Source organism: Homalodisca vitripennis, chromosome 2 (genome assembly GCF_021130785.1).
Source record: "Homalodisca vitripennis isolate AUS2020 chromosome 2, UT_GWSS_2.1, whole genome shotgun sequence".
Lineage (NCBI taxonomy): Eukaryota > Metazoa > Arthropoda > Insecta > Hemiptera > Cicadellidae > Homalodisca > Homalodisca vitripennis.
This window is the reverse complement of record NC_060208.1, coordinates 57,546,348-57,559,224: the sequence shown is the minus strand read 5'-3', so window position 1 is coordinate 57,559,224 and position 12,877 is coordinate 57,546,348. Positions and strand designations below refer to the sequence as shown.

At 33.4% G+C, this 12,877-nt stretch overlaps 1 protein-coding gene across 3 annotated transcripts in view; it reads left to right on the top strand.

The window, feature by feature from the left end:
• The first annotated feature begins 5,102 nt into the window (after positions 1 to 5,102).
• LOC124354018 (cryptochrome-1) overlaps positions 5,103 to 12,877 on the top strand; it is a 30,874-nt gene continuing 23,099 nt past the window's right edge. Inside the window, exons 1-2 of one of the 3 annotated variants that reach the window (XM_046804142.1) lie at positions 5,103 to 5,196; positions 11,126 to 11,275. In XM_046804142.1, the coding sequence (XP_046660098.1) occupies positions 11,128 to 11,275 (148 nt within the window). In that variant the 5' untranslated portion in view covers positions 5,103 to 5,196; positions 11,126 to 11,127. The other 2 variants (XM_046804141.1, XM_046804143.1) reach the window with 2 other exon arrangements.

Here is a 12,877-nt window from a genome sequence, read left to right as displayed (position 1 = left end):
TGAGTGGTTTTATTATATTAAGATCTTAACAGATAAAATCTTTGTATTATCCGTAAATTACAAGGAAATTTCCTGTAATACGATCAATATGCGTGACGAGCAAATTGAGATTAGAACAGTATTAAACTCTCATTCTGATTATATTAGGCGTGTACATGCATCTTTACCTCATCAAAAGCAGTCTGACTCGTCACTTATTGATAGTGACCAAATTGAAACAAATCTAACATCCATCAACCAAATCCAAACCTCAATAAACAACAGAGCTACCAAGCCTGATATGATAAATGTACTTAAACCAAACCCTTTTGTTGAAAAGCAAACTTACTCTGAAGTACTTGCACCTTTCAAGGAAACTGCACCTAGACCTTCGCAGATTAGCCAAGAAAAATCTGCTGAATTTCAACTAGTCTCATCTAGGAGGAAGATGCAAAATAACCAAGCCCAAAGACAACTTGGTCTTAAACAAAACAAGCCTAGGCCTAGGCCTACTGCAATTATTGGTACCAAATCGGCTGCTGACATCCTCACAATAAGTAGAAATAAATGGCTTTCTATTTCTAGGCTTTCAACTAAAGTGGATGAAAACAGACTCTCAAATTACGTGAAAAGTAACATAGGATCTGAAGTGGTTATTGAAGGGTGGACGTCTAAATATAACACCTACAAATCCTATAAAATTGGGTTGCCAGGGCACAAAGTTAAACATGCTCTAAATCCAGAGCATTGGCCTGAAGGAGCTCTGGTACGAATACCCCCGCCCTCCTCGTAATCCTCAAAGCCAACAGGGGCCTAAGACCAACCTATAGATTTCTTAGAAAAAGTTGTGTCCTCTTTAAATCCAACATAAACAACAGTGTGAGATCTGTGTCTCCTATAACTGAGTTTAAATTAAATTCTGACTCAGAATGTAGGGCTAATCGGAAAATCTTATTTGGCAATGTCCAATGTATAACAAACAAGGTGCTGGAAATTGAAGCTTTGATGACCACTGAACTGTTCTCAGTCCTTTGTTTTGCACAACACTGGCTAAATCATGACAACTGTACCCTGTGTAATTTTAAGGGATTTAAATTAGCCTCGATTTATTACAAGCGCCACTAGATTCATGGTGGTGCTGCTGCGTTTGTCTGTGATGCAATAAAATACTGTGTGGTTGATGTTGAGAGGTTCTGTATAGAAATGAACTATGAAGCCTGTGCTGTTAGACTATTTTATCCTAAAACAATCGTAATAGCTATATACAAACCAAGTGGAAGTAACAGTAAAATTTTCTTTGATCAATTGGAGGCTCTACTGGAATATCTGACTAAATAACTTGTGACCTTGTAATTTGTGCACATTTTAACATCGATCTCTGCGGAAATTCGAAGGAAACTACTGTGCTGCATAACATTCTACGCTCTGCTGTTTTGTATTCACGAACTATGAACCTACAAGAGGCCTAGCACGTGTTGATAATATTGCTACCTATTTGACTCCCTCATCTTACATGACTGAGGTTTTGGATTGGCCTATTTCTGATCATACGTTCATGAGTATCGAACTTCTTGCATAGTAAAATCTGTGTACAAATGATGTACAAAATCAAATAGGTTCCATCAAACTTTTTTCTACTTGTTGGACATTCATTTACCAGAAAAGAAAATTAAGTTTTCAAACAAACCGGCTACAAGAGTAAAGTGGTATAAACTTGAACTGGACAATATGAAAAACATAGTGATGAGCTTGTTTCGTCGTTCCTAAACAACTGGCCTGGAGAGTGATATAAACTCCTATAAAATTGCCAAGAAACACTACAAAATTGCCCTGTGTTAAGCTAAGAAGAAATTCAACGAGAACTTTGCAATTGCTAGCAATAAATGTAAAGCAGCGTGGCAGGTCATCAAAATCGAGTCCGGTGTCTGCTACACACGCAGCCCCTGATGCAGACAACTTCAATAAGTTCTTCACTGCCGGCGTCGACGAGGTAAGGAAGAGTATCCAGCCGACAAACACTTCTGCTATTGACTTCATCCAAACTCAAATTCCTGTACCAACCGAGAGTTTCCGATGAAATACAGTCAGCCCTAGTGATACTGTGAGTGTAGTGGCCAGGCTCAAGTCAACCAAAAGTTGTTACATCTACAACATGTCTGCTGTACTTATAAAAAGTGTCATACATGAAATTGCCGTTCCCTTATACATGTGTATAAATAATTGTATCATGAAAAGCAATTTCCCAGCCAAACTTAAAGTATCAAAAGTTGTTACAATATTTCAGAAGGGTAACAGTAATGAATGTGACACCTATAGACCGATCTCCCTGGTCCCTGTCTTCTCCAAAGTTTTTGAAGTAGTTATAAAAAGTCAGATGAGTACTTTCTTTGAACAAAACAATATTTTTAGCACTAGTCAGTTTGGTTTCAGGCCGGGGAGGTCCACGATCGATGCAGTCGATGAGCTTATATCTTTCATCCATTCTAACCTTGAAATGGGATTATCCACTGGTGCCGTCTTGTGTGACTTATGAAAGGCCTTTGACTGTGTCGATCGGGACATACTCCTTAAAAAAACTAGAATTGTATGGTGTGATTGACTGTCAACAAGCTCTTTTCAAGTCCTACCTCAGTGAAAGGTACCAAACAGTTTGTTCAAATGGAAAATTTTCTGAGTATTCTGAAGTTAAGTACGGGGTACCACAGGGGTCGGTGCTGGGCCCATTTCTATTGATAGTTATGGCAAACTACTTGGTTTCTTGTGTAAGCTCTAAATCTATAATGTTTGCTGATGATACAACTTTTGCCACATCACGCTTATCAATCGCTTCCTTGCAGACAGAGACTGATAGTTTACTTATACAGGCGAATAACTGGTACAGAGCCAACATGTTTCTGACGAATGTAGAGAAAACAAAAAAATGTATTTTTCTTTTAGTAACCATGGAAATAATGACAGTAGTAGCCAAACGGTGAAGCTTTTGGGAATTATACTTGATCCAAAGCTATCCTGGAATTCTCATGTTGACTATGTGTGTAAAATGTTGCATAGAGTGATTTACCTTCTAAGACATCTTATACAATGCATACCAAATGATAGCTTAAGAATGGTTTATTTTGCATCTTTTCATAGCACGATAGCTTATGGTTTGCTCTTTTGGGGCATTTCTAGTGGCGTAAACAGTGTTTTGATCACGCAAAAGAAGGCCATGAGAATTTTAGATGAGAATAATCCCAGAGCTCACTGCAGACCTATATTTGTAAAATTAAAAATATCAACAGTGTTAAATCTTTACATACTTTTTGCTTTGTTGCATGTTAAGAAAAAGTTTAGCAGCTTCACGTTTAACAAGCATGTAAATAATTATATTACTAGAAATAGAGATTTAATTAATAGACCATACACAAGACTGAGTAAGATCTTGTTTTCTTAAGAGTTTGTTGGTATATCGCTTTTTAACAAACTACATTAAGTGCTCAGAATATCAGTGTAAAACGATTTAAGAAAGTCATGCATGACTGGCTTATTGAAAGACCTTTTTACAAACTCGATGAATTTTACAGTTCTAACACTAGCATGTTAATGTTTGAGGAGTTACAAGTTTATTTTAATTTTTATCTAAACTATAGCTTATTTTTGATCATTTTCCCCCTATGTTACCATTTAAAAAGTATCATATAAGCATGTTAAGTTAAAAATGTCTTGTACTGGGTTGCATGTTTTGTTTTTTTTTTACATTGTTATTAGTCTACTTAACTGTTTAACTTAATACTTATTAAAAAAACACTTAAACACACACACACACACACACACACACACACACACATATAGTTTAATGTAATTCTTGATCTCTTTTAACTTGCAAATTGCAATTGCATCATATTGTGACGAGATCCATTGCAAGTAAATGTTTAAAGATCAATAAATATATCTATCTATCTATCTACACCTGAAATAAGAGCAGTTTTGTTTTACTTTTCAACCTCATGACAGTGAGCACTGAAATAATACGTATCTTAAATATATCTACATTTGATTAAAAGTTATCACAGGTCTTTGTCATATTACACCACAAATGCTTTCACTAAGATACTAAGGACTTAGAACTTTTTCAGTCTGGCCTAATATACCTAGTTCAAATGTTACTGAAATTCATTCAAGTATTATTACAAGTTGCAGAAACATTTTGTATTTCACTGGTGCTCATAAAAACTGTTTTACTCTGTCTTCAGTGCTCCAAAACATAGCTCTTTAAAACCCAAAGTCCAATAGTTCTTAAATGGATCATGAGATTGGAGTATCATTCAGGGGCCATCACTTCTTTAAGGAGTGTTTATTATGACATTCAAAAAGGTTGTGCTTATAAATTAACTTACCTGTTGTTTGATAGGAAATCGCTTGCACATCCGCGGGTCACTACTAGCATGTAGATAAAATACCAGGACAATCACTTAAAGCCAATTCGTTTCTTTCCAAATTTAAGCACTATTCTGTTCCATAATAAGTACTTAAAAAAGAGAAGACGACTATAGCATAGACAAGTGTCACATTGACTGCGCAAAGACTATAAACGCTTCGTCCTACTAGGCTTTCTCGCCTACTTATTATTACCAAATGTATTGAACTAACATCATTAATTAAAAAAGTTCATAGCTTATAACAGTTTTAAGTTATCAATATAGTCCTACAAAAACTATTAATACTTTTTTGCTAGAAAAACTGTACATAATACTGTGTCTAAAACATTGCACCTACTTTATGATTTTCCATTTTTTATTTTTGCTCTTACAGAGAGCTTATCCTTTTTTGTGCTGTTGTTTCTGAACAATGAGTTGGATCATAATACACGCGATCAGCGAATAGTGTTATTGGATAGAATTTTAAGCTCAATATGCATATAAAATTTAGACATATATTGTTATATTATTAACCATAACTGTATATACTGTTTATTGTATCAGATATTAATATCTGGGAAGTAGGCTAATATAAGATAGCAATGATTGTAGTAAAATCAGGTTTTGGTTTTGAGTTCACGAGTTGACGTCAACGCAACACAATTTTGCAGACGACACGAGTTAGGCAATTAGTCACGTGTTCCATCAGCTGAATCAATATCCAAAACACGTGACTTCTAAAACAGCTGACGTCTGTCCGGCTACCACCACTACCACAATACGTAACTGCATAATAGCCAACCAAGCCAAGGCAGACAAGGTAATCCAGTCAGATTAGATTAAGTTGTTGACCAATAGTGTGTGCATTTTTGATTATACTATTGTTACTGCTGCTGACTGAAGGCCGTTGGGTTGTCATTCCTACGAAGTGTTTTTATATCCTTTCCTCATTCTTCTTGTTGTTACGGAATTTCTCTGGTGTTGAATGTGCCAAGAAGTGCTGCAGCAGTATTCAATTGTTAGGATTCTTTAAAACTTCCTCAGCAGGTATTGCAATAAAAACATTTTATATAATACATATTAAGTCTTGCATTCTATTGTTGACCCATGATTGGTTTCATATATACAACCAATAAATTTGTGCATAAAATACATTCAGGCTTTGGGGGGTTGCCTATATCCTCTGATCCATTAAAACAAGTCAGGTGTACCTATGCCTATTAGTAAATTAATATACAACTTGTATTTTATCTCCTATCTCTCTTCCTTTGGTGGTACCATTATCCATTATTTTTAACAACTGTCCGATTTTAACAAATTTGTTGTAAAATGTGTTTCACTTTATATTTAAAATTAAAATCCACAACAAACTGATATCCATTTACTTTTGGGAGGATGTAATAGAAAACTGCAAAATGATGAGTGTGAAGGTTCAAGTACTTTTATTAGTTTAATTTTAATGAATATTTACATAAGTATGGGAGAGGAAATTTAATGAGTTTGTGTTGATTACCAGGCTCTCCATTGAGGTGTACTATAACACCCTATTTTAAATTTGTTTGGGTTTCACCAAATTTGTATGATGATAATTAGACATCTACATACTCCCTCCTCCATAACAATCTGGGTAGTTTGGTATTTTCCGGAGGCTACTATTTTTTAAGAGTTTTTCTTATTGGGGACCTAATAAAAGTACATTATTAGAAAGAACATACTTTATTTGACTTACTGTGAAAATTACACGTCATTATTATGATTGGTATTTGTTTTCTGCCTCTCAAACGGAAGCAATGTTGGCGAGAATGAGGCCACTCTGTGCCTATCTTCTATTTGTTATTAGGCTGTATAAGTAGGTTTAGATTAGGTTATCAAAAATTTGTTATTAGTAGTGCCACAGGTAAAGATAAAATATATGAGCGGCCACATGATCTGATCTAGAATTTGGGTGCTATCTCTTTTCCAACGTATTATCATGTTGCACGATCAACCCTGTACTTCTGACAAAAAAAAAACATCCCTCGAGTTAGTACCTAAATTCAAGTTTAGATTATGTGAGCGTGCGTTAACTTTTAAAAATTTATAATATGTACGTTAGTACAAACTTATGTAGTTTAATATCAAATAGTAGATAGGGAGAGAGTGGCCTCTTTCTTGCTGATATCGCTCCCTGTTGGGAGGCAGGAAACAAGAATTGATCATCATAATGACATGTAATTTTATACAAGTCAAAGTTTTTTTGTTTCTAATAATGTAGTTTTTTAGGCCCGAACATTGAAATCTCTTCGATAAATAGTGGCCTACAGATAATACCAAAGTACCATTATCTGTTATAATATATAATGTTTGAGAAGAGAAAGACTACAGTTCCATAAGAGGCCGAAACATTCTATTGTAAATATCAATAAAACAAGACAATATTGATATTATGTTAGTTTATCAGATATAAATGAAAAATGGACTATTTCAAATTAATTTATATTTTTATTTATTATATTATATTTATATTTTCACAAAAACGTGAAACCAAACTATGATGATCAAATCAACTAAAAACAGAATTTAACTAATCAATATATTCAGGTGTAAATTTCCTAAATATAACTTAGGGTACTTTGGGATTATACCGACCACACCCAGACATGAATCGTTATTCGACATTTTGCTTCTACTGATTAGATTAGCGTAGAACAATATTTCGTCAATATAAAACAGGAATTGTCTTATCGCAAACCCCTCCCCATCCTCAGACAGAGGTCAAAGTCGAGCGGTCTAGTAGATAACGTGATTGCAGAGTCTCGCCGCCCGTTCAGCTGGTGCATCGCTTTGTGGTACTTCCGTGTTTTACCTCTACATTTCTCCAAACACAAAAATTCAACAAAAACAAACATTACCAAACTAAAACTAAACTCTTTATTGAAAAAACACTCAAAACTTGTTTTTATTCTTGATCACATTCCGCCACCTTTGGTGCTGCCCCGCGCTGATGTCAAGGAAAGAAAAACATCCCTTGATATAGTACCTATCAGTAAAATATCAAATTCTAGAGGGGCTGATCAGAAATATAAATTGAATTGTAATGGAAAGGCAATTATGTACCGTGCAAATCATGTGATGCCGCGCAGCCTGCCGTAATCAGGATTCTCGAGAAAGATAAGATAACAGCGACAACAATACCGATCACAATACCTGGAAATGCTTGTAAGTTTGTAATTTTGCAATTAAAGAGTTGATTTTTCGTTCTATCATGTATATTTATATAAATTTATATTTTTGTGTTCTTCATACTGGTGTGGTCGGTATAATCCCAAAGTACCTAACTTAGGCCTATATATTTCCAACAACCTTTAAAAATAACATTGAATGAATCTTCTCCAGAAAATGAAACTTCCCCCTTCGTATATTTCTGCAATGAGTTTGGGAATTTTATTTAATGCTGTTTTTGATGGTTCTCTATGGTTATTTGATTGTTTATGTAATAGATCTATAAAAATTTTGCTTGATTGGCTGTGATATGAACATACCCTTTATTATTAATTAAGATTATTATTATTAATCCTAGATTAAATTATGATTTCCATACACCAGTGATGATGGTTGTTTCACGTTTGACCTGTTTCATGATTAGTTGTGTAATTGTTTTGGTGTCTCTTTTATTATCTGGGCAAATTTCCAGTGTATATTGTCCAACTTGCTTTTCATAATTACTTCTGTACATGTGTACAGAAGTAATTATGTATATACATAAATTTCGATCATCCATAGATCCCATCACCCCCCTCTATATATTTTCATTTAACATTTGAATTTCCACCATTTTCATTATTATTTATCTTGTAAACAAATTATATTTAAACATATGGAAATATTGATATTAGGTTCAATTTAATAATATTGATATTTTAATTTTATAACACAGACTATTTCTCGATATTGTCAATCAATTGTTTTGCCTGCCTCTTATTGAACTGTAGCCAAGAAAAACATATTTCTCTTTTTCTTTTAGGTTGTTGTAGAAACTTTCCATGTATTTCTAATAATAATTTATTATAAATAGAATTATATTGTTGTCAAAACTTAAATAAGATTACATTTAGACTGATACAAAACATTAAAAACCCTTGGGTAGGGTGGTAAGCTCTCAGGGTGGGGCGGGCCGGTGGGTTAGTTGCACGTGACAGTTACAAACCATATTATACTAACAGTTTTTTTAATTTAGGTTATATCTGAATCAGTCCATTAATCTAGGGAACTGGGAGGAATCAGGGTTTCTGGGTAAGGGAGGATAATCAGCTATGGAGAAGTAGGTACAAGAGATTGAGGTATAAGAGTGGATATAAGGATTATCAAAATTCACACGATAATATGAGAAGGAAGATTAGGTCCACCAACTGCATTTGAAGATAATTTAAGAGTTATTCAGTACTTTTTATATTTTCACAATTTTGGCTACAGTTTCTACCTCCACAATGAAGATTATTCATCATTTTTCCTTTGTTTATTTTGGTCCTGTTAACTAGTGTGTAATTTCTTCAGGAATCTTAACATTGCTTTTTCCAATTGGTTAGATTTAGTTGAGAAGTTATTAGTAGAAATAGTCGTTAATCCCTTTGTGGTGCTAGTGAGTGATGTTTTTCTGCATGTTTAATATTAAAGGTTGTGTCATGAGTGCACTTTAAAGTAAACTAAGTATGATAATTTAATATCATCTAGAGGCCAGTATTTTTGCAACAGTTTTTCATACTGGGAATCTAAAACGTACATTATTTGAAAGAACTGACTTTATTTGGTTGATGTACTGTGAAAATTACATGTCATTATGACGATCGGATCTTGATTTCTGCCTCTCAAAAGGAAGCAATGTTGGTGAGTAGTAGGCCACACTGTCCCTACGTACTGCTTGTTATTACATGATATAAGTATTAGGTTTAGATTAGGTTATCCTAAATATGTTACTAGTAGTACCAAAGTTAAAGATAACCAAGAGCTCAAGTGATCTGAGCTTGAATTTGGGTAATATCTCAAGGGTTGTTTTTCTTTACTTGTCAGAAGTACGGGGTGGCACGTGATCTGAGATCAGGAAAGTACTGATTGGCCCTTGGCCATCAGTACAGGCTTCTGTGGCCCTGCATTTTTGGTGAAAAAACATAAACATTCCTCAAGATAGTACCTAAATTTAAGATCAATCATGTGAACACTCGTAAATATCGACTTTAAATTGTTATATTTATAAATACACAAGTACTGTATGTACAGGCTAAAAACAATAGTAGATAGGGTAGAGTAGTCTCCTCATCACCGACATCACTTCTTTCCCGGAGACAGAAAACAAGAACTGAATATCATAATGACTTGTAATTTTTACAGTAAATGAAATAAAGTCTGTTCTCTCAATAATGTAGTATTTTAGGTACCCGTTAAGAACTGTTAAAAATAGTGGTCTCCAGATAATAACCATAGTACTGATGTGTTTTTGTAATTCCAAGTGCAGTTGCCTGCACCTCAACTAGTTGGGTCAGTGCTGACAGGTAGGTTTTCAAGCCATATGTGTGTTGTGTTTGTGATCCCCAGTTGTGTTATTTTTCTTGTATGGGATTATGCCCTGAACAGATGAACAATTTAATAACAAAAATTTATATAATAGTGATTCCAAAAATAAGGCTTGGTTTATTTGAAATAGGACATTAGATGACAAAAACCAATGATAAAACCGCAAATTACAAAAACTGATGTAGATATTTTGTTTTAATTGTCAGACAGATCTTTTAAATTTAAAGGGTGATTAATCATAATTGATAATAAAAATTTTTGAAGCTCTACAAAGAAATATTTCTCTAACAACATTCAGGCAACAGAAACACATCCATGTTGAATGTCTTGCAATGTGCAGACATTTATTTTATAGGTTTAGTTAAAGCTAAAGGAAATATTTCAGTAAAATATAACCATACACTGAGAATTTCTAGGATGAAAGCAGTAATTTTACTCATAAGGACTATAAATTGAGGAAATCTGTACTGCACATAGACCAATAAGATCTTTGATGCTGCTTCCGGAGTCACAGGATATTCAGGATGGATAAGTGTGGGGAGAAACCTTTTTGTTCAGTATTTTATGTTATTCACACAGCATATACCTAGTTAGTGGAATGTTAATTTTTATTTATTTGTATGCTTTTTGGAATGAATTGATTTTATGGTTACATATACATTTTATTTATATTTTAATTGATTTAGTTAAGTGTAAGAAAGGACCTAATGATTATAACTTCTAACTGTAAAAAAAGATCTGATTCATTCAGTTATTGTACCCAAAGTAGTCGCCTTAGACTTCTTTTAAATTTTGAATGCTGCTTTTTATTTGTTAGTTGTAGGAGACAGATTAACAAGTTGGCTGTGACAGACGCCTTACACTGCAATGCAAGGTCTGAGAGTAGTCGGTCTCTCTCAGTATAGAGCAGCAGTGCGGTTGTTAACATGTATTACAGTTAGACAGTTTTTGTACTTCAGTTTACCATATTGACTGTGACATGGCTTACAGCACAGTGTGAGAGTGAGTAGTGTCACTCAGTATACAACAGCAGTGAAGGTGTTATAATTATAGCAGACAGGTTTAGTCTGGACCTGGTTTCAGGCTTAGATTGGACAGTTTAATGTTCCAGACTAATCATTTGTAAATAGAAGGAATTACTTATATCATAGTCTTTTAAGTTGGAAATATTTATAAGAAATCAAAATAGGAAAGTGTTTCAGGAATGGCTGAGCTCCCAGGACAAAAGGTTGGCGTTCACTGGTTCCGCCATGGACTGAGATTCCACGACAACCCAGCACTTCTTGAACTCTTACAGAGTTGTCAAGTTTTTGTTCCCATCTTCATTTTTGACGGCTTTACTGGCTTTTCAGGTACAGTGGGGAAAATTTTACTAAATATCCCAAGTGCCTTTCATGCTTCCTTATTGGAATGAAATACTAGTGTAAATTACAATAAAGAAAAAATTTGTAATTTTTAAAATTTCCAAGCTTTAACTACAATAAAATATTTTTCTTTGGAGACAAATTGTATAATAGTTATAATATCCAGATGAAAACAATGGTTATGTATTAAACATTTTAGGCATTCTTTATTTTTTGCCCTAACTTCTGATCAAAACAAGAAACACTTTAACAAAGTATTTGGCACCTGAAAGTTAATAGGTGTTTGTCACTGGATAATGCAGATTTGATTTGTTTACAAGATTTTGCTGATGCAAGGAAACTTTGTTTGTGTCTACTTGCGAATAGCAGATATAGGCCTACCCTACGAGTAAACGGTGGGATAAGTTTATTGATTGTTAAATTTAATGTTGTGTACTTAAAATGTATATAACTCATATTGACAATTAACAAGTTTGAAATTTTATTGCCTGAGTGTTTAGCGGGCTCCTTTGTAACAGTTGATAACAAAATCAGATATTTTTGTGTGTGTCCATCTGTATGCTCACTTTCGAATGAGTTAACTTAGAAGGTTGAAATTTGATGTAGAACTTATTACAACATTAATTGTTCAAGTGTATAATTTTATAAATTCATGACTTTTGATATATAATATAGCATAAACTAGAATCAAAGACAAGAAATTATTTCAAGCACAGAAAAGTTAATATATACGACTTTTTTATATTTTTTTGAGAAAAAGATAAGGAGGAATATATTGGGTTTTATTTAACCTTTATTTCACTGCTTTCTTTTTTTCTTTTGTCTTGTACAGGCACAGCAGTAAAAATTAAGTTTATTTGTATTTAAGAATAATATTTTTGTTTCCTTTTAAATAAAATAATAATGCATGAGATCTCATAGATTTATAAATATGTTAGGAGATACATAAAACAATTTTGTTATCAGAATGCATAGTTTTTTTGATCATATAACATATTAAATAGAAAATTGAAGCATTTAAAATGTTATTATTGCTTGAGCTTGAGTTAAATTTAGTTCCTAGTAAATAAATTAGGACATGGAAACATTTTTGGATCCATAACCCAGGGATCCGAGGTTCGTAACACGTTCTGATAACATTTCATTACCAACAAATATTGATAGCAGTGTTGAATTGCCAGTAAAATAGCTATACTGTTCAGTGTTTGCAACAAATTTATTCTTAATCCTTAACTCACACTTCAATCACATTAGCCACAATATCCAAACTAATTAGATTAGACAATACTTTAATACTCATTGGTTGCCATCATATTCTCTTTAAATGAAGATAAAAGTTGAATTTAACTTAGAATACAGATGCAGAATATTAGATCCAACAGGTATTTGGAAATTTAAACAGTTGATCATTGTTTTACTACATCTTTAGCACATTGAACCTAAAAAGTCCAAATTGACACCCTAAAGGACACCATTAAGTAAATTAAGTACTTAAAATATTTCTCTTAGCCATTCTTTTAACTATTTGATTTACAATATCTGGTTCTTTCCTGGTGTTCTCATCACCTTTGACATGATTACCATTGATGT